The 22892-nt window shown below is 28.1% G+C and overlaps 3 protein-coding genes and 1 long non-coding RNA gene across 5 annotated transcripts; 2 read left to right on the plus strand and 2 right to left on the minus strand.

Moving 5' to 3' along the window:
• The first annotated feature begins 4734 nt into the window (after positions 1-4734).
• LOC123262365 (fructose-bisphosphate aldolase B-like) lies at positions 4735-10087 on the plus strand. The gene is made up of 4 exons (XM_044724532.1): positions 4735-4954; positions 5268-5581; positions 9449-9677; positions 9765-10087. Exons 1-4 carry the CDS (start codon positions 4913-4915, stop codon positions 10044-10046), a joined length of 867 nt encoding a protein of 288 aa, XP_044580467.1. The 5' UTR covers positions 4735-4912; the 3' UTR covers positions 10047-10087.
• Positions 10088-10140: 53 nt separating this feature from the next.
• Positions 10141-12986, minus strand: LOC123262363 (jerky protein homolog-like). The gene is made up of 2 exons (XM_044724530.1): positions 12695-12986; positions 10141-12496 (listed from the first exon to the last, which is right to left on the minus strand). Exons 1-2 carry the CDS (start codon positions 12701-12703, stop codon positions 10916-10918), a joined length of 1590 nt encoding a protein of 529 aa, XP_044580465.1. The 5' UTR covers positions 12704-12986; the 3' UTR covers positions 10141-10915.
• Positions 12987-13380: 394 nt separating this feature from the next.
• LOC123262368 lies at positions 13381-15053 on the minus strand. Its single transcript, XR_006508930.1, has 2 exons — positions 14802-15053; positions 13381-13646 (listed from the first exon to the last, which is right to left on the minus strand). It is a non-coding gene; the product is annotated as an uncharacterized LOC123262368 (long non-coding RNA).
• A 130-nt stretch (positions 15054-15183) lies between these two features.
• LOC123262364 (fructose-bisphosphate aldolase) lies at positions 15184-22765 on the plus strand. 2 transcript variants are annotated; one of them, XR_006508929.1, is made up of 5 exons: positions 15184-15331; positions 17418-17625; positions 20051-20851; positions 21576-21800; positions 22034-22222. XR_006508929.1 is itself a non-coding variant. In XM_044724531.1 (4 exons), the coding sequence occupies exons 2-4, from the start codon at positions 17419-17421 to the stop codon at positions 22124-22126; spliced, it is 1101 nt and encodes a 366-aa protein (XP_044580466.1). In that variant the 5' UTR covers positions 15186-15331; position 17418; the 3' UTR covers positions 22127-22765. The 2 variants fall into 2 exon arrangements, 1 of the variants encoding a protein (XP_044580466.1); XM_044724531.1 differs by lacking the exon at positions 21576-21800 and having other exon boundaries at positions 15186-15331; positions 22034-22765.
• Positions 22766-22892: the final 127 nt, after the last annotated feature.

Raw genomic sequence — 22892 nt, forward strand, 5'->3', positions numbered from 1 at the left:
TCGCGCTTTCAAGCGCTTACAGAGGCAAGATAAACACTAAAAACACCGCTTAGTGGCGCTGACAGCACGTCAGCACCCAAAACGAATACACCCGTTGTTGAAACGATACAACGTTTCACGCGGCAAATCTTTAAATTTAAATGTATACAATAATTATACGTAAGTACAATAATATAATTATACACACAGTATAGTCTTCTAACATTTCAAATTTTCAACAGCTAACAGTAATTAAACGCACGTTGTCGTAGGCTGGTACAATATAAGTGCTTACAATTATTTATATTAACAAATCAGGTGATTAATAAAAGTTATTAAATTTTTTTAAATACAAAAAAAAAAAGTTTACGTTAAGTGATATCAAGAATAATTAAATCATTTAATACCTGAACTTTAAGAACGGCTACTGGCAAATAAATTGAGGTTAGTTTTTCATTATTTTTATAACTTTATTTTAGTACATTTCTAATTGGTATATCAACACAAAATATGAAATAATGGTAATAATTTTTTGCTAAATCCAATTTTTTAAGAGTTATGGCCACTTTTATAGTTCCTAAATAATAAATATCAAGCTGATATTAACTTAGTAACGAAATATGGAGCTCAACCAATTCATATAGCGGTTATTAAATGTCTGAAAGGGGATTGTGAAGCAGCCCGTCTTTTGCTGGAAGCTGGAGCTGATCCCAACGCTGAACTTACATTTAAAATAATTTCAGCACTCGTTAGAAATCATCCCTGGCCAGATGAATTTGGTAATAAATTACCATTTGCGTCATACACGGAAAGAAAATTGAAGGAATTTTTACTATTTCACTATCGTAATTTTTATTAAATTAAATAATAACGGTGGACTATACTTCTCATTTAGTAATTTTTACGATTTACTATTGTAAATTTTATCCAACAAACAAGGCTAGCAAGAATCTTAAAAAGTCAATAATATAGAGCAAATTATACAATATGTGTTTATAAACTTTACAATTCAACTATTGTAAAAATTGATGGTCGGTTTTTTTAAAAGAAATTTTAGGAAGGGAGAAAGATAGGAGGTTGGACTAATTGGTACCCATACAGTAACTGAAAAAAGAAATTGGAATTTCCGCCCTGTCCGGGAATCGAACCCAGAATTCTTGGTTGGCAGCCAGACTCTCCCTCTACGCTACGCGAGGTAAACTAGTACCATTGCTCTTTAACATTTACAAAAACTCGGAGTCTAGCGCTGTGCACGGCCATCACTCACACTAATTGAGAAACATTCCAATTCAACTACCCTGATAGCCAGCGCTTTCTCAGTAAAGTGTTGACTTCCAGCAGTTACGGTTAATTTATACATCAAGTTGGCGGTAATTCTTCACTCAACAACAGTTGTAAGCAAATTGACGGAAATCTACGGCCGAAACTTGAATACAAGTTAACAATCAAACTTGTAGTTAAATTTCCTTTTAAATTAGATATATTAGGGTGTGCGAAAATGTAACTTCCGTGGAGAAGCTTTTAAAATTGGAATTTTGAGTTCCGCTTTCAACAGGAGCTGCGTTTGGGCATTTCCTGAGATATTTTGGTGTGAGACGATGTATTTGATTTTCATAGAACTTTTTAACAGGAGATTTAATTGGGTACTTCCGGCCAAATTTTGAATTTTCACCGGAAATGCCCAAACTAAGCTTCTGTTAAAAAATTCTATGAAAATCAAATACATCGTCTCACACCAAAATATCTCAGGAAATGCCCAAACGCAGCCTCTGTTAAAAGCGAAACTCAAAATTCCATTTTTAAAAGGTTCTCCACGGAAGTTACATTTTGGCACACCCTAATATATATATATATATATATATATATATATATATATATATATATATATATATATATATATATATATATATATATATATATGCTCAAGCCTCAGTTGCCTGCCCGCTGCTTGCTGGGCGAATTGTAAAAGGAAATCAATTAATTTTTATTTTTATTTACTTATATTTTTATTATTATCCTTTTTTTTTTTATTTTTGTATGGTATTAATTGAGAATATAAACAACAATGTCATTATATTAATTTGACTGAAAATTAACATCGATAAGTTAATGAATAAATTTAGTTCTGCTTATAAATATAAAAATAAATATTTTCAATTATTGTTATTAAGAAATTCATCACAAATTAAGTGGTATTATAAAATATATTTATTATTATTCATTTTATTGAGAATTAACCTAAATCGACCGTTTTTTATAATAATTTAACGATATTGTTGTGAAATTTTAGAGAAGATACATCAGACAAAATTTATCATTTTAATTTCAATCATTAAAATCGGTATAATCATTTAACAATATCAACTGAATAAATTTATGTAATATTTAGCTGTGTTATGATATTATGGAGTTTATCCTTTATAATCATTACAATACATATTAGCTATTTCAGTTATTAATGATTTAGCTATTCTTTTTTAAAAAAAGTATGATTATAAATTCCTACTGTCCCAACAATCAATCGATAAAATTTGAAATCAAAATGTATTTGCTTAACATTGTATAGAATATTAGTATTTAGTAACTTTCTACTTTTATTCTAATCATTCCTCTGAATTTAGTTGACAACCGAATTTGTTATTAAAATTTATTTATTTTGACAGTTATTATGGTAACGGTGATCATAGTAACGGTAACCATAGCAACGGTTACCATGGTAACGGTTACCATAGCAACGGTAACCATAGCAACGGTAACTATAGCAACGATACCCATAGTAACGGTAACTATAGCAACAGACCATTTCTTTTATGAGCAGAAGTCAATAAGTGAAAATCCATTTCCGATAGGAATTCCGTAATATCCCGTCTTATCTCTCATCTACGGTGAAAAAGGAGTACCTATGCCAAATTTTAAATGAATCGGTCCAATAGTTTCGGAGATCTGGTGATGAGTCAGTAGTATTTCGCTTATATGTATATAGACGAAAATTTGCGTGCAAATTGCACCATTGGATTCCATGAATTTTTTTACATATTTAAAAAAAAAATAGCGTTTGGCAATTACTTCAAGAAAAGTTTCGTAGTGGAGACAGTAGACTAAAAATACTTGATACAATAAATTTTTATATTTGATCAAGATTTTTAGATACTTTAGGAAAGCAAATACTCTTGAATATTTGATATCCATCTTATATTATTTTAGCGTGCAATTATACATATTGAATGAAAAAAAAATGATTCAATATCATTTGATCTTCCCATTTGACATGTTAATCAATAAAAATATTTATGAAAATTTACTAAATATTTTCTTGGCTCAAGTGAACCTTTTTTTCTAAGCACAGAAAATATTATAGATATTAATATAAAATTTATTCACCTCAATGAATACGTTCTTAAAAAACATTAAAAATATCTAATTTTTTTTTTAAATGAATAAAAAACGGGTGAACGGAACTCCTCCAAATGTTTTGGTATGTCGCTAACTACAACGTACATGATAATTTAATTACGGCCCATGAGATATTTTTCACTGTTTTCAGTCCTAAAAAAATAGTATAAATTAAAATTTTGATTTGGTTGTAGCTGATGCAATAGCTACTACTATGAAAAACATGGGGTTTAAATTTCATTAAGATCTGATCAGTGGTTGCGGAGATATCATGAACTTCAACCGGGAAATCATACACAGAAAAAAAGGTTTACTTGAGGCAAGAAAATATTTTTCTTCCTAATTATTATCTTGAGCGAAAAAAAAATTTTTTTTTTTGACACAAGAAATTTCACTTATTCCAACAAAATTGATTTTCTTGCTTTAAGAAATACGTACCTTGATCCAAGAAAATTTATTTAAATCAAGAAAATCTTCTTGTTTTGAGAAAATTCAGCCTCTTGCTCCAAAAAATTTAGTTCTTGATAGAAGTAAATTTTCTTGTCTTGAGAAAATTTCTCTCTTGCTTCAAAAAATTAAATATCTCGATAGAAGTAAATTTTCATTAATATTTTTATTGATTAACATGTCAAATGGGAAGATCAAATAATATTGAATCATTTTTTTCCGTTTATTATGTATAATTGCACGCTAAAATAATATAAAATGGATATCAAATATTCAAGAGAAAAATTTTCTCAAGGTGAGAAAATTTTTTTCTCAGCTGAAGTAAGTGTCACTGCCTCCCTAAATTATCTAAAAATCTTGATCAAATATAAAAATTAATTGTATCAAGTATTTATGATAATTTGAATCAAGAAAAAATTACTTCCACCAAGAATAGAATTTCAAGAAAAATTTTTACTTCGGCCAACACAACTTCGGTTTTTCTTCAGGCACCCGAAAATTTTCTTGAGCCAAGAATTTGTTCTCTAGTCAAGAAATTTTTCTTTCTGTCAATAGCAAGGCCCACATCATACAAAATTCCTTGAACCTTTTTAAAAACTTAATTTTCTTCTACTCGAACATCCATATAAACGTTGTAAAATAATAGTTACACTGCTCCGATCACTTACAAATTTTAATAGAATACTTCCAAGCGGCACAAACTTTTTTTTTGTTAATGTTTTGTTAAATTTAAGCAATTTAAGTTGATGATTATTAATTTTTGACTTCTTGTAGAGTAAAATCTACCAAAAAGTTGACATTTTTTTTGTGACGCTTGGGATTTTAGATAAATGTACTTTCAAAAAATGTAAAAGAAATAACATTTCTTATAAAGTTACAAATGAGAATCACCTCTTTTTTTTCATTGCTAGCAGTCCAGCTGCCTTTTAAAAAATGACCCCTTAATTCATTATTTTTACTTATTTCAAATTTAATATTTAAATAACAAATAATAATAATAATTGCAATTACATAAAAAAACGCAGATGGCGTTATGATTTCATTCATTATCTTCGTTAATTAATTTCATATAACGCGTGATAAATTGATAAAAATGGGAGATTTCGATAAAAACTGTTGTTGCACCAAAACTCAGGTAATTTTTTCTAAAAAAATTATACATATTACTTAAAAAACTAAATTTTACTTCTTAGAATACTTTTGAAGTAAAGAGTTATACAAAACTAAATCCTGAATTGAGGTTGGAATTGAAACGAATTAAAAAATTATTAATAAAACCCCAGAAGGGTTTTTTAGATTTGTCGAAACCATCGGAAAATTCCAATGAAGCTAGGAACGATTTAAAATTTTTGAATGGATTCTCCGATATTTTGTCGTCAGATGAAGTAATAAATTTTCTTTTAACCTAAAAAAAAATAAAATAAAGTAAATTATTTTTAATTTTTTAGCTGTCGGAATACATTACCGCAGTAATTGTCGACTGGAATACATCATCTGCAGAAATATCAACCGGCTGCTGGAAGCTTCCTAAAGTAATGGCTCAGAAAAGTATCGTCACTGGAGTCAAAATAGATCAAGGAACGGTACCCCTTTTTGGAACTTACAATGAAATGGTAACTCAAGGACTGGACGATCTCCATAGCAAGTGTCTGATGCTCAAGGAAAATAATTGCCAATTTACAACTTGGAAATGTATTTTCAAAATCTCTAATCAATGGCCCAGCGCTTTAGCTTCAACGGCTAACGCTCTAGCCGCAGCAAGGTTATTATTTTATTTATTTATTTATATACGGATTTCTAGTGTACAGGCGTAATAACGCCCTTTTACACCCTAAGCCTTATCATTCTGCTTAGTTAATTCTGCCTTATCATTGCGGCTGTGAACCGACTTGTGCCTTCTGTACCGCATTTGCCCTGATCCTCACCACTCGGCTATTGGAACAGTAACATGGGAAAACCACAGAGAAAACCCATGTTAGTACAGTCGGAGCTGGGTTAAGTCTACAGTGATTGATAAGAAACTCTTCTTTATCGACCACTGGAGCATTAGGCCCCTCTCCTAGTGTGCAGAGATCCCTCGCGCTAGCCAACGCTGACTAGAGTGGTCACTCATTCAAGTTGTTGCTTAAAATGTGTGATCGCCCAAGTCAGACGTGTGCCGCCCGGCTATCTCTGCCACTTTCAGAGGCTAGCAACGTAACGTAACGCACATATTTTTAATTATAATCACTGAAAAATATTGGTGCGTGCTGGGATCGAATCCGGGTCCCACTCTTTCGAAAAGTGAGCACCGAGCCGACCAGGCCATTGCCAACCTCATTATTATTTTATTTAAAATTTCCTGAAAAAAAATTTTGTCACATATTATTTCATGCAATATTTATGAATAATTATTTATAATTTTATATTATTATAAATATCTTTATCTTTTCGTAACATCATATAAAATTATTTAAAAATGGTTTTAAAATTATATATTAGTCTCATCGTAATATAATTTTCTACAATTTTGAATCTTGGCATATAATTTTATATTATTTTTCTGAACTAGATGAGTGGATATTAAAATTATCTAAGGATTTGGAAACTAAATAAATTTATATATAATTATATAGTTATACATTAATAACTGCAGAAATTATAGAAAAATTTTGACTATTCATAATTTCAATAATTTGTTTTGTATTTTTTTTTCAAAAAGCACATTTAAAAACAAAACAAAAAAAACATCCCCAATTAGTTTAATTTAACAAGTTATAGCTATTTGATTTAAAAAAAAAAAAAATTCAAAAAGATATAAATTATTATTCATTCAGTACAAGAATTTGAAGAAATTCAGAGAAAAGTTTTTTATAGGCTAAAGAAGGATAAAATTTCCATAAAATTTTATATAATAAAAGTTACACATACTTTCATCATATTTACTACAAATATAAAAAATAATTTTCAAATTAAATACAAGTCTTGGCATGGTTTAATTTTATATAATTTTTAAATTTTATATAATTTTCTATAGCTTTGTTAAACTAAGATAGAATTCTGCATGAATTTAATAAATATTAGACTAATTCAATGTATAAGTATGAGAAAATCATTGAATGGATTTTATCCGGAATTATATAAAATTATATTTCACCAAAACTTTCATAATTTTATATAATCATGAATGAAAAATTTTATTCATTATTGCATATAAGTAACAGTATAAAATCATATGTAATTTGAGGCCATATATAATTTCATATAACTGAGTATAATATCACTTTTAGATTCATATGGGTGATTCTCGGTAAAGACGACTTAAATCTGTACAAAATTGTCCGACCAAATTATTTTTGATTTTATTAGAAAAAAAATTAACAAGGGTTACAAAACTATCAGCTTAATGATAATAAATAAACAGCCAAATTAATTTTTGCTTTTTCGATATTTGTGTGTCTTTTGCTATATAACATGACAGGGGACTCTTTTTTTTTATCAAATTGAGAAAAATTAAGCAAACTATTTCAATGTATTCAACTTTTCATGTTCTCAATGAATGTTTACATTAATTAGAATAATATTTAGACTTATGGATCCAATTTTATAAATAAATTATAAATAAAAATAGTTGCCAGGGGACTGAGTTTTGAAGTGGCCTAGACACATATTTCCAGCACAAACGGCGCTTTGACACTAAATAAAATGGCGATAAAGCGTTAACAGCCCTATGGTTATTAACTTAAGGCTAGTTAGATCCTTATAAACCTTACAAAAAGTAAAATAACACGCTGGATTTTTTTTTGGCTTTGAATTTCTGGCAGGGGACTTCTTAAAACGCCTGGGACAAACTTTGTTTTAATGAATTTAATTAAACAAATTAATTTTCGTTACTTTTTATTGAAGAATATTGTTGTTACTTAACTAATTAAGTTTATAAATATTATGGACAAAATGATATATTATGGACGAATAACTTAAAATTTAATCTTAAAGTTTCAATTTTGGGAATGGGACAGCCCAGGGGATTGTTATTTCGGTGGTTTACGCATTTATAGCAAAAAAACCAAAATTTATTTCATTTTAATTATCAATGCTCCAAATAGAAATGTTTTTTTACTTTCGTAACAAATTTTTTTCAGTAACAAAATAACAATTTTTCCAATAAAAAAATGCCTGGGACAGCGAAAAACATCCTTACAGAGAATCACCCATATAATTTTATATACTTCAATCTAGTTTGATATAATTATCAAAAAGTGTACATAAACGACTATATAAGCTTGTACGTAAATTTGACCGCATACAATTTTATACAAATGTATATAATTATAAATACTTTGAATCGTACAAAACATTATATAAAATTATACAAAATTACACATTCTTGCCATGTTGTAATTTTATACAACTAAATCTTGATGTATAATTCTATGTGATTTTGTTAAGCTAGATAAATGTAAATTACAATTATATAAGGCAATATACATACACAGAAAAAAAAATTAACCTGATTCAAATGAATAAATTTGAAGAACTTTATCTTCTTGTTTTGAGTAAAAAAATTCTTAAACTAAGAAATTTTTCTTGGTTGAAATAAATTTTACTTTATTAAAGACTTTTTCCTCTTGATTCAAGACAATTAAACTTTTCAAAATTATTTTCTTGGTTTAAGAATTTTTCTCGTGATTTGTTAATTTTTAACTTCCCGCTAAGAAAATTAAAAATTTTCAAAAATCGGGAAGTTATTGGTTTCACCCCGTTTTTTGAAAATCGAGTTTTCAACGGATGTTGACGTTTTGAAGTCCTAGGAAGCCTCCCCGAATGTTTCCGTGATGATGTCCGTACGTCTGTATGTGTGTGTGTGTGTGTGTGTGTGTGTGTGTGTGTGTGTGTGTGTGTGTGTGTGTGTGGGTACGGCCGTATGTAAACCTCTTATAACTTTTGAACGGCTTGACCGATTTCATCGCGGTTGACACCGTTCGAAAAGGCTTGACCAAACTTAGATTTTGACCATAATTTGGATCGATTCGAACCAGTAGATTTTGAGAAATCTCAAAAAAACTGCAAAAAAAATTTTTTCAAATGTGGTTTTTTTAGAATAACTTTCAAACGGCTTTACTGATCGATTCCAAAAACTAATCAGCTCTTAACATAAAAAAAAAACCACGTCGATTGCCGCCAGCCCGGTCGAAATCGGTTAATTCGTTCGTGAGTTATCGTTAACGAAAAAAATCGAAAAAATCGTTTTTTGGGAATTACTTCGAAACTCCATGTTCGATCGATTTAAACTTAAAAGTTCTTTATGAGGCTTAAAAAACTGCGTTGAATGCCACCAACCACGTGAAAATCGGTTAATTTATTCAAAAGTTATTGCGGTTTAAAAATTTTAAAAATAGTGTGTTATTTAACTTCTAGCAGATTTTTGAGCTCGGAGAGCTCAAAATGATACGAAAATTATATTTTTGAGCTCGAAGAGCTCAAAAACGTAATAACTGCAGTTTTGTGTATGAAATGAACGGGAAGTTGCAGGGATGGCCTTTAGGGTCAACCGTTTTCCTAATTTTTTTTAGTGTAGTTATATAGAATTTATATATAATCATATGAATTTAAAAATTAATGAGACTACTTACAAAAATTTTAATTTCAGGTATGCTAGCGTAACTCAAAGTACAGGAATGATTCCAATAGTTCACCTGGAAATAATAAATCTCCCAAAAGCAACTTACTCAATTGTTCGAGCCCTTGAAGCTCACCAAGAAATTCTATCAAGTTTTTTCTCAGCCTTCAATCAGTATCACGTCGCCCTCGAAAGCATTATCCTTATGCTCGCTATCATCGAACCTGGGATCGATAATGCTGCGTACCACGACCCATGCGTAAGTATTGTTAAAACCTTATATCCTTTTTTCCATTCAATCGCTTGAGTATTACCTCTACCTCTATCTCTATCTTTACTTCTTTAGACATTAGCTGATTATACTTCAACTTTCCTAAATCAATTACTTCCGCCAGCTATTCCAGCAATTATTCTGTCGGCAACAAATCAACATTTTAGCCATTATTTAAATGCACTCACTCAAGACAAAAGTTCTAAATCATGGAAATTATTGTTCCACTGCCTTAGAGCGCCAAGAAATTCATCTAAAAATATATCTGATGACACTTTAATGCTGTTAGAGGATTTACATAATTTTTTTCACGCTCATTTAAATATTAAACATGAAAATTCACTTTCCTGGGATTAATTTTATTCTTAACAAATTATATCTATCGACAAGTTAAATTTAAAAATGAGAATGATTACATCAAATTTAAATATTTTTTTTTAATTATATAATAAATTATATAATAAATTTACCACCAATAAACTAATTACATCATCTTATTTAGTTCCATTTGCAATTACACTTGATCACCCGCTAGATAAATGACTGATTTCTTCATCTGTTTAAATTAGAACTAATTATTCCGGTTTGTATTAATAACAATAGTATATAGTCTTGAAGTAATAGTCGTGTGAAGCTGGGGTTATTCTATATTTATTTATTTAGTAGCAAAACATTAGTACATACATTAAAAAAAAGAAAAAAATAACTTGAATTAAGAGAACAATTATTGAATCAAGTAGAATTTACTTAAAGCAAGTAAAATTTCTAAGTTTAAGAATTTTTCCACTTTAATCCAGATGATAAAGCTCTTCGAAATGACTATTTTATTCAATTTAATTTTTCTTTTGTGTATAGTTAATATATGCAGCTGCAATTGCAATTCAAGGTTCGCGGAACCAGTAATACATGTATCTAATATACATTGTGTACCTGAATTGTTAGTCGATATTGATACTGTAATTATCAGTTAACATGTCGATGTCATAAGAGAGAAACTTAATATAATGACATTAATTGTCATATCCGCATGCTAAGTCGTAAAAAAATGATTCTAAACTTCCTAAAATTGCGCGCTCTTTAAAGTTGTCATGAAAATAAAAAAAATCTTCATTTATTTCTTTAAATTAGTATTATTATTGATATTTAAATCATCAAATCAACTACAACACATAATAACAAGTCTTATAGTATTACAGATAAGTTTCCAACAGCTTTGATTCTTAAAATTAGTTATCGTTGATTAGTTTTTTAAGTAGATCTTGATGGAGTTCCTGAAGCAACTGTTGATATTTCTCAGGATTTTCTCCATTTTTTTCAAACCAACGAAAAAATAATTTAAACCCGCCTAACGCTTCAATGAAGGTCGGACAGACATCATCTAAAATAGAATCAGTAGGCAGTGACGGTAGATCTTTGTAATGAACCTCGTCATCCAACTCTTCAACAATATTATCCGCGTGATTGTCAGGCTGTCTTTCCAAGAGAATGTCCTCATCGGTATAAGCTTGCCAGCCGAAATCATCAGCATCTACATTCAGCCAGTTAGTTATATCATCAATAGATAAATCATTAAATTGTGGGACTTTATGTAATAGAGTTTGGAATTCAGATACTTCAGTTAATTGAACTCTCAAAATATCTTGAGTTTCTTGCGGAATAAAATTTTTCCAGCTATTTTTTATGTCGTTTTCTGAAACTGAGTTCCATGCTAGTAGACAAATGTTAAGACAATCGATTAAATCAAGCGATTTCAAATGATCTTCTCCACCCTGTAGTCCATTTTCGACTAGTATTCGTTGTAATAACATACTTCGAAATGATCTTTTAAATTTTTCAATTATTCCCTGATTTAGAGGCTGGATAAGCGCGGTAACATATGGAGGCAAGTACATTATACTACACGAAGAACACATTTGATTTAGTTCTTCAGCTGGTGGATGACAAGTGGCGTAGTCCATTATTAATATTATTTTAATGTGCGGATTATTTTCCAGATCATGTTCTTTTTTAATTTCAGGCAAGAACACTGAACTGTACCATGTTTTCATTAGGTCATAAGTCATCCAAACATTTACTTGACTGGCATAACGAACCGGCAGATGGTTTACGTTTTTAAAACACCGAGGCTTTGCGTACTTTCCAATTACAAACAAAGGGATCTTATGGGTACCGGTAGCATTTGTACAAAATAAAATAGTAACCCGATTTTTTGGTTTTCTCCGACCTCCTTCTGGATCTATTAAAGTTTTCGTAGGTATTATCTTCCAGTATAAAGCACTTTCGTCGCAATTGTAAATGTACTTAAGATCAATTCCAGTTAGCTCTCCAATATTTTCCATTTTAATTTTCACATTACTTCCTTCAATTTTTTCGACATTCGGAGGTAATTTTTCACCAGGGATTGTTTTTTCTCCAATTCCGTGTCTTATTTTAAACCGTGAAAGCCAGCCGTCACTAGCTGCAAAATTCTCCTTACCACCAAGACGTTTATTAAAAAGTAACGCTTTTTCTTTTAACATTGGACCAGAAACTGCAAACCCCATACTACGTCTTTGTTTGAACCACTCGTAAAGTTTCCGATCTAAAAGACCATCTTCTGTAGCTTTGTATTTTTTTTTCTCCAAATTTCCGCCACAACTTGTCAGGACCTCTTTCGTTTGAAGGAGCTTTGTTTCCGAATGTTTTATTCTACAAATTGCCTGTCTTGTTACTTTGTACTCTCGTGCCAAATTATTCATTGATTCACCAGCTTTGAGGCGTTCAACTATTTTACATCGGTCGTAAATTGACAAACATGTCCTTTTAACCTAAAAAAAAATTTTAATCTATATTTACATTATGTTTTAAAAATAGTTTTTAACGGTTATTTATTGATTGATATAAATTAATTATTTACTTTTTTAGTTTAATAAAATTTCAGTAAAATCAATCATGAACTAACTAACATATTAATTTATTATAAGCGGAATATTTATCTTATAATTTATATCAATAATTATAGCTACCTTATTCATGTCTGATTTTTTATTCAAATCGATTTTATAAAATTATTAAAATATAAACATTACGCACACTTAATAAAAGGCACGTATTTTTCATATGTAATCAATGTTTTCATCAATTTTCATAAATTGGGTTATGCATAGCACTTAATGTTTTGTTTTAGTGCGCATCCAAGACCGCAAGGACAAAAAAAAAGCACTTATACAAATACAAATTTAAAGCTGTTTTAATTTAACGAGAGATCCTGAAGGGAGTGTAACTTTAGAGAGCTGAGAGACTATGAATTTTTTTGATAAAAAAAATTATCAGATTTTAATTAAAATATTATTTTGTTCTTTTAAGAAAGATGCGAATTTTTAATGATACTAAAATTAGCCGACGTTCATCAATTTTTGATTTTATTCATCAATTAAATTGCAAGTAAAAAAATACTTAAAAAAATTGCACAGATAATTTTTCAAATTTTCAAATTGTGAAATTTTTTCTTTTAATTTTTTTGTAATAATTTTTTCAATAAAATAAATTATCAAAATTTTCAGATGTCGGCTAATTTAATTTTCATGAATTTTTATAGTGCTGAATTTAACAGACGTCTAACAATTTTTAGATTTTCATAACAATTAAATTATAATGAAAAAATTTAGCAAAAAAATTCCACATGTAGAAATTAAAAAAACTTTTAAGTGCGAATTTTTAAAAATATATATTTTATAATAATTGATTGGTTATACAAATTTCAAGAATTCATGAATTCTTTCATTAGATTGGTATAATGGTTTTTATTTTCGGAGAATCTATGCACTATTATATTATAGACAATTTGGGAGCAAAAGCACAAGTTAACGGCTTTGATCCCTTGCTCCAATTCTTAGCCCCCATAAACTTTGAACGAAATGAATTGATCAATAGTTTGAATGGGTTCTTCATTCTGGTAAACAATTTCTCAACTCTAATCTGTGAAAATAATGATTTATATATTTACAAATTCATGAGAGTTCATAACAATTAAAGTTCAATGACTTTCTTATATGAATGTAAATGAATATTATCATTGATATTGAAATCAACTTATATAACATACAATATACGTATATATAAATGATTAGTATCCAATGTACAATAATTTTAATTATTTTAACAATAATATAACAATAATTTTTAAGATAATAATAAGATAACAATAATTTTTATTAAATTTTAAAAGATTAAAATTTATTTGACAGCTTTCAAAGATAATTTCAATAGAATTTAATAAAATTTAACAAACTTATTAGTTTATTCTTGAAGTTATTAATTTTCATAGAATTTTACAGAATTCAATATAGTTTTCAGAAATAAAGATTTAGTATAATTTTATATCAATCATAAAATATTTTTTTGTTTTCAATTCTATACAATTAAACGTTGTCAAATTTGAATACTAAAATCGTGATAAATTTTCTGAGATTACCTGAAATTTAACACAAAAATGAAAAATTTGTAAATTTTTTTTAAATTAAACTTTTTTTAAAAAAATTTTTTGTTTTATTTTTTCCTACTCTAATTAATTTTTTAAATAAAAAAAAAAATATCGATATTTAAAATGATACTGAAATTGAGAGATATCTGATAATTTTTATAATTTTTTTAACAAATAAATTATAACAAGAAGAATTTATTCAAAAAATTTTATCATTAGAAGCTCTAAAAAATTATAAATGAAATTTTTGTTAAATAATTTTGTAGGCCTAGTTTATTTTTCAAGAAAAATAAAAAAATTGTCGTGTCTGTTATTTAAAAGGGATAGTGTCTTAATTGTACAGAAATTTGTCTTTGTATCCCTTTTGAGTTATAATAAAATTTTCGTGGTACGCATTCGTAATTATCAATTATCAAAAACATACGATAGGGTCATCAAAACTTTCCTCAGCAACCTGTGAAAAGAAAAAAATTTTATCCAACAGAAACTAGAAAAAAAATGACCAATAAGCTAGTTAAAAAAATTCCACTAAAAGATCACGTCTTATCAATCCAAATTTTTTCGCATAAAAATACAAAAAATTTGTTGGTGCTATTAAAAAAATAATTACAAATTATCTAAGGTTAAATTTGATAGACCTTGACCTTGACCTTTTAAATAATTTGAAATGTTTATTAACATCCAACTACAATTCGATGCCCTTGGTTGACCTCTAAACAGTGACAGTCAATGTGACGGTCCCTTTGCGTCAGCCAAACGGTTGCTATTCTAACAAATCTCGTACGTCATCTATGTGTAAATCGTTCCATCAGACACGTCAGCATGATGAAACGCTCCAGCAATACCCGGTCCCATTGCGTCATCGATTTCAAATCTGGAAATAAAAAAGTAATTAGTTTGTGCCTGAACCTGCTAATGATTTTGCGAATCAATGGAAATAAATAGTAACACTGAACTTAACTAATGGATTTTTTTTTCAGAGTAAAAATAGAAATGGTTGATAGATGAAGTGGTTGAGAACCTCAAAATTACTACGTGACCGCGCCGGCGCAAGTTTCAAGTCTAGGGGAGATTTTATAATTTCATCAATTGTCAGGTCAGTCGTTCAATTCCTCGAGTCTGGACTAGATCGATACAGAGTTATTTAAATTTCAATTAATTATCCAATTTAACTATCTATGTAAGTATTTATTTTATTATTATTAATTATTATTCGTAACTTTAAGTTATTATTTATCACTTTGTCAATTTTTATTTTCTACTTTTTTTAATCTCAATTTTTCGTCAAGTGACGTAATATTGTTTCAAGTTTTAGGTTTGTAAAAATGAATTTTTTCGGATGATTGGAAACATTTGTTACGTGAAGATTTTTTATAAATAGAGCTTGAAAATTTCCATATGACCTTAATAACCTGGTCAAGGTTACCGTTTTGTTTCTAAGTCAATTGACATTTTTTCGAAGTTAACTACTACCAAGTTAAAAAATTATATTAATTAAAAGGATTCATTTTTTAATGACAGTAATTACTCACTTATTGATTAATTGACAATTTTTTTTATATTATTGATAGCACGATAATTTTTTTTGTGTTTCGTAAAAATTGAACTATTTTAAATGAAATTACAAAAAAAAAGAAATTTATATGTGAGTGAAAAAAAAAAAAAACAATCCTTTACGAGTATTTTGAAAGATTTTTTTTTTTTTTTTTTTAAATTATTAATTACAGTCGAAGTTTTTAATACTGATAAGAGCAACTATCTGATAATTAAAAAATTCAATAATTCAATTGAAGAATATATGACATTAAAATTGGCAAAAATTGACAATTTTTTAACATAATTCATAAATATTAAGTGACAAATAAAGGATTTTATAAAATACTTAAATTTTTAAAACAAGAAAAATTATTAGTGATGAAATTTTTTATAAAAGTTTCTATCAATTAAAAAATAAATTAAGTTTTTAATTACAAAAAGTTTTTTAATTGCGTAATAAAATTTTTTCCTTCACTATTATTATGTAAATTTGAAATTTTAAACAGTTGAAACAATTTAGTAAAGTAAAAAAAAATTAGTTGGTTTCAAAAGCAAAGTTAACATTTTTTTAGTGAACAAACAAACCAGTTGCCAATGAGAAAATAATAATTACATAATTAGATACTTGTTTTAGTAGAATACATTTGTAGTATAATTAAGAAACCAATAGAATAATTTTAAAAATACAAAATTTGAATAAAAAAAAAAACACAAATTATGTTACAATGAGAATTTATCATTCACAATTAACCAACAAACATCTTATTATCCTTATTCATTATTGTAGTTTACAATTACTACTCCAAAATGAGTAAAATTAATTCAAACAATCAATCTAAAATTTTTTAAACTGTAAGCCTTTTTCTGCATTGAAAATAACTTTTTCATCGAATATTTTATCATTACCAATAAATAAATAAAAAAAAAAAAAACATTTTTTTCAATAACTTTAAGGCTTAAAAATTGTAAATAAAAATTGACTGACAAAACAATAAAGTGTAATTGTAGTTAAATTATCTAACAGTCTAACCGCGACCATGAAGTATCAATTAAAAAAAAAAATTATGTAATTAACAGAGGCGTTGAAAAAATTTTGGCGATAAATCAAAAAACACTTTTAAAAATAAAATTACGATTCACGGTCGTAATGTCATTGATAAATAAACATTCGATAGACATGTTTCTATACTAGTGTAGAAATTAAAAACATTTTAAATATTGATATGACGTAATAAATAGATAACATTAATGATATTTATATTAGAGATCTTGTTAAGGATATCACAAACAATACGGTGTAAAAATAATAGTAAAAAATATTTAAATGACACTAGAAACATGTGATTGATGTCCGTTGAATGACAGACGAAGACAAAAATACAAGTGGCGCGTGCGCGGATAATTTTTTTTACATCTGCGCTTGCGCACGTTTGTTATTAATTGCGTCATTTATTTCGTCATTGAAAATTATGAATTTTTGTTGAGCTCAGGTTATTTTTTCAAAAAATCAATTGTTACCGCACGACACGTAAATATAATCAATGCAAACATTCTTTATTTTTTTTTCTATTTATTAATGGAAATTTTGATTATTTCAACTGTAAATTTATCGAATGAGTTGAGGGTGTACGTGACGTTGGTCACGTAGGCATGACATCCAATAATAATACTAAGTTTTTTTAAATGATTGATTTTTTTACGACGGTCTAGTAATAGAAAATATTTTTCAGAATGCCAGCTGAAAAGTACGCAGCAGCAGACCCGGAATTGAAAGCCGAGCTTAAACAGATAGCTGAGGCGATCGTTGCTCCTGGAAAGGGTATTTTAGCCGCTGATGAATCTACGACCACTATTGGTAAACGTTTGCAGGACATAAACGTCGAGAATAATGAAGACAATCGTCGGGCTTATCGTCAATTGTTGTTCACCACTGAAAAGGTAACTTTTTTTTTGCAATTATGAGCTAGATCTCTTAATACCTCCAGTATCTTGAAGATCTAAAAATGTCTTATCCGTTTATATAAAGTAAATGCACTAATTATTGACACTATAAGATATATAGTAAGGATTACTATTTTTTTAATATGTCTAAAATTAAGATTATTGAATTTTTTTCACATTATATTGATTAAAATTATTCACAATTATATTAATTATAAACTAGCAACCTGCAGAAAACTTTGGTTTAATGACTTTTTAATATTTTTAATCACACTGTACGTAGTTTGGGTACTTTTTAAATAAGTTTGAAAAATAAGAGTGCTATGACAGGATCAATTACTAATAATTTAATGGATAAATGTAACGGAACAAATTTATAGAACTAACAAACTATTCAAAACTGCTCCAAAAACTTAACTTAAAAAATTTACCATCACTGAAAAATATATATATTTTTATATATATATAACCGTGAAACGGCACAAATTCATGTACAAAACTAATTCGAAAGCTTATCATAGTAAATTAACTATTGCTCTGCCCTGTTATGACAAAACGACGTATCTCGAGATACGCTGTTGTGTCGTAACAAAGCTAAAAAGGTTTTTTTAGTTTCACTTAATGATAGGGTATTATCAAAATTTAATTAATTTAATTAATTATGCCAATAATATTGATTAAATGTGCGTATAAAAGAAATGAAAAAAAACGTATCTATTTTGTATTGAAAATTAATATAACATTTAATTCTTCGAGTTACAGCGTTTTGTCATAACAATTTCATTTATTTATCAAAATGACTATTAGTTTCCTAAGATAAAAAAACGTATCTCGAGTTACAACGTTTTGTCATAACAGAAATGAATTTTTCTGTTAAATTGTACTCAAATTCTGTGAAAACTTTATACGCTATTTTCTCGAAACTATAATTTCTGAGATACGTCGTTTTGTCATAACAGAGCAGTGCTGAAAAACATATGAAACATCGAAAAGGTACAAATTCGGGTCAAGACTTTTCTACTGATACTAAATTTAATTTAAAAAACTCATTTTATCATCTAAATACGCCGGAGCAAAATTATCCTTATTCTCTTAAATATGTCGAATAATCTTTTAATTATAAAATTCATTTTTTAAAGTTGTTTTTTAGATTGAATAATGCATTTTAACTGATAAAGTTAAATACTTAAATACGCTAATTATTGACAGCTTGACTAAATTAACTGTTCTAATTAATGATAACGTGGTACTAATTATTGACAGCCATAATAAACAAAAATAATTAATTTTCTCAACCGTATTAAAAATAAATATTTGTTTATCATTTATTTCTCAAATTATTTTTAATATTTTAAAATAAAAATAGAAAAATACATCGCTGTCAAAAGAAATTTAAGTTAGCTGACAACTGTCAATTTTTTAAAATCTCACAATAAATCGATTACTACAATGAACAGCTTTTAAAAATTTCCACTTACCATTTTTTTTAATTTTCACATGTAAAATTTTTTATAAAATTTTTTTTCATAATAATTTCATTGCCATAATATTCCTAAAAAATTTTTTGTCTGTCAAGTACAGTGTCATGATTTTTTATACTTAATTTATTTATAAAAAAAATGTGAATAAACGCAAAAAATATTTGAAAATAATTTTTTTAAAAGTCTCATTAGCTGTTTTAACTCGATCGAGTTAACTTTTTTTTTATCAATATATATTTAATATTTTTTTGGTTAATCAAATTATAAAGATTGTTTAAAAAAATCATTGTTATTAATATTGTAATTGAATAAATTTTAAAATAAAAAATAGTGTCAATAATTAGTGCTTATACCTTTAAATAATACCATCAAACAAAGTACATGTACTATACAGTAGTACTTTCCGTCATTGATAATAATTTCATCCTAATTTATAAAATTTTTCGAAATTTAACTATTTCAATATCATAAAATTCTATGAAATTTAATAGAAGCAATACTTTTAATAATTTTTAATCTCAATTTTAATGAAATTCCATTAAATTGATACTGATATCAGCCATATTAAAGCAAATTTTTAAGGGAGTTGGGAAAGAACGGATAGGGGAAAGGGGGGACCTACTCAGTGGGAATTTTTCCGTAATTGAAAAAATAATCAGACAGCCCAGACTGGGAATCGAACCCAGATCTCTCGGTTACGCGCCAAGGGCTCTACCAGTTAAGCTATCCGAGACAAGTACTGACTACTTTATTCAGTCACGTATATTATTTAAACTTAATTAAATTAACATTGATAAAATTTAATGAACTAATTCAAAATTTCATGGAATTAGATTGCTCAAAATTTTTAAATTCCATGAACTTCTATCCAACTTTATAAAATCATACAAATTTATATATAATTAATTGAATTAAAATTACTAATAAATTATTTATTTCAGGACGTTATCAAGAACCACATATCTGGTGTGATTCTTTTCCACGAGACTCTGTACCAAAAAGCCGAAGATGGAACTCCATTCGTGACCCTGATGAAAGAGCGCAACATCATCCCTGGAATAAAAGTAGACAAGGGTGTGGTCCCACTGTTCGGAACCGACGACGAGTGCACAACCCAGGGTCTCGACGACCTCCAGGCTCGTTGCATCCAATACAAGAAAGACGGCTGCCACTTTGCCAAATGGCGTTGCGTGCTTAAGATCAAGGGCAACACCTGTCCAAGCCGGCTAGCAATTTTGGAGAACGCGAACGTGTTGGCCCGCTACGCGTCCATCTGCCAGAGCGCACGTATTGTCCCGATCGTCGAACCAGAAATTTTGCCTGACGGTGACCACGATTTGGCCCGTTGTCAGCAAGTAACTGAGGAAGTCCTCGCGGCCGTCTACAAGGCCCTCAACGACCACCATGTCTACTTGGAGGGTACTCTTCTGAAGCCCAACATGGTTACTCCTGGACAGAGCTGTCCTAAACGTGCTACTCCCCAGGAAATCGCCTCAGCTACTGTGATCGCTCTTCAGCGCACTGTTCCCCCAGCAGTTACTGGAATCACTTTCTTGAGCGGTGGACAGTCTGAAGAGGAAGCTTCAGTGAATCTCGACGCTATCAACAAGTACCCGGGAAAGAAACCATGGGCTCTGACATTCAGTTACGGCAGAGCTCTTCAAGCTTCTGTTTTGAGAGCTTGGGGTGGCAAGAAGGAACAAATTGCCGCTGGACAGGAAGAACTTATCAAACGTGCCAAGGTATTTATATATTTTTTCTTCTGGAAAATAATTCAAGATTTTTTTTATTCCTTTGAAAGAGAAAATTTTTTTATTTGCAGTCAAAATTGCCTGTAATAAAAATTGCACGGCTCATAAAGCGAAGGATTGTAGAATGCTTTTTTCATTTGTTTTCTTTTTTTTTTTAAACTATATTTATGCCTATACTTTTGATAAAAAAAAAACCTAAAATTTTTCCCATCAAGCAATATAAAAATGTTCTTAACTTAGACACGAGAACTTGAGGAAAAAATCTAATATTTAAATGATTATTTATTTGAATATATTCGTTACATCAAAATAATACTTGTGACCGTAAATAGTTATCTAATTCGCTGTCATTTAATTATAATCAATAATTGAAAAAATAAATTTTATTTATTACTCTGCAATACATTTTTAAAGTATTCTAATTTAAGCTGATGCTTAGTGAGTAAAGGAAATACCGCGAAAAATTTGAAAAAAAAAATTATGTAAATTATATTTTTTTTTTCTCTTTCTTTGTAAGAGCAGCAATAGAATATACTTTTATTAAAAAAGTTGAATAAACATTATGAGTCGTGCATTTTTGGATTTTAAATAATTTTTTTTTGCATCTATATTGAGGATTAAAAAAATCTTGTGTAAATGAATAATTTTTTATTTCTACATAATTAGTAATGCATGTATGTGTGTTTATTTATCAACCAAACAATTAAATGTTTAGGCGAATTCATTAGCTTGCCAAGGAAAATATCAAGCTGGTAGCATAGTCAGTAAAGCTGCTACTGTTGATTTACATGTCAAATCACACACTTACTAATTGCTATTGCCTCAACTCCACTATACTTTTATGTCCTATCACTCTGTCCTATTGTATACTGTTTTTACCTTTCTATATAGTTTTTATCTGTCTTTCTTATATTTTTGTACGACACAATATTTTATCTATGTAAGTACACAATCTTTATTTTTTTTTGTCATTTGTCTATTTAATATTCTTATTCCATAACTATTTTCTAACTTGCTTTTTCAATTACTCATTTTTGCACAACTTTATAATTTTTAATTCTAAATTTTGAATTGATAATTTTTTTTTTTCATGTAATTATTATTAATGATTAAGACGCTAAATTAGAAACAAGGAAAATTGATGAAATAATGAAAAAATGAATTTGTTTTTAGGCAAATAGTGAAGCTTCTCTTGGAAAATACGCCGGTGGTGTCAGTGGAGCTGCTGGTGACGCTGCATTATTTGTCGCTAATCACGCATACTAATTAATTTATCAATTAAATCAACAATTAAATTTATCGATAATTGTTAATCTTCATGATATTATCACAAATAAAAGTATAAAGTTATTGACGTGAAAATCGAGTCGAAAATTATAGAAGAATAAATATGTTCGTAATGCAAATAAATAAATTAAATAAATCAAACAATATTTATTGACAGTTAATTTTTTAATCACAACGCAAAAAGTTACCAATTAAAAAAATTATATAGTTATTATATTTTTTAATTGTAAATTAAAAAATATTAATTAATTTATATTGACTTCTTTTTTTTTTCAGTCATACATATTTTTTATGATTTATTTTGTAATATTGAAATATCCAGAGGCTTTATTTAAGTATTTAACCAGGATACCTGAAACGAATAAACGAATAAATAGATTAATAAAGAAAAATATGTTTATTGACTAAGTATGTAATCGAATGCTATTAGTTGATGTGTTATTTATTAGTAGTAACATTAAACGATTATACATATACATCATTACTTATGAATATATTGATTGGTGTTTGAAAATATATATTTAAAATTAATCATGTGAGTTTGAAACAAAATTGTAATGGTTTTATTGCGTTAATTATTATAAACGATTAACAAATAAATAAAATATTGTGTACGTTGATATTTTGTATGTTATTTCGTTATCTTACGAAAAATTTATTTACAGTAGTCATAGCAGTTTTTTTTTCATCTTTATTGTTAATTTTTTATTATAAAATTTAAAAAACATTAATTACTTATTTTTAA

Source organism: Cotesia glomerata, linkage group LG4, assembly GCF_020080835.1.
Source record: "Cotesia glomerata isolate CgM1 linkage group LG4, MPM_Cglom_v2.3, whole genome shotgun sequence".
Classification (NCBI taxonomy): Eukaryota; Metazoa; Arthropoda; class Insecta; order Hymenoptera; family Braconidae; genus Cotesia; species Cotesia glomerata.

Excerpts from the sequence above, each read along its gene's own strand:
- LOC123262365 (XM_044724532.1), top strand. The coding sequence starts at position 4,913 with ATGGGAGATTTCGATAAAAACTGTTGTTGCACCAAAACTCAG. Across the intron at positions 4,955-5,267 it reads GTTGTTGCACCAAAACTCAG|CTGTCGGAATACATTACCGC; the intron begins GTAATTTTTTCT and ends TTAATTTTTTAG. Across the intron at positions 5,582-9,448 it reads AACGCTCTAGCCGCAGCAAG|GTATGCTAGCGTAACTCAAA; the intron begins GTTATTATTTTA and ends TTTTAATTTCAG.
- LOC123262364 (XM_044724531.1), top strand. The coding sequence starts at position 17,419 with ATGCCAGCTGAAAAGTACGCAGCAGCAGACCCGGAATTGAAAGCCGAG. Across the intron at positions 17,626-20,050 it reads TGTTGTTCACCACTGAAAAG|GACGTTATCAAGAACCACAT; the intron begins GTAACTTTTTTT and ends TATTTATTTCAG. Across the intron at positions 20,852-22,033 it reads AACTTATCAAACGTGCCAAG|GCAAATAGTGAAGCTTCTCT; the intron begins GTATTTATATAT and ends ATTTGTTTTTAG.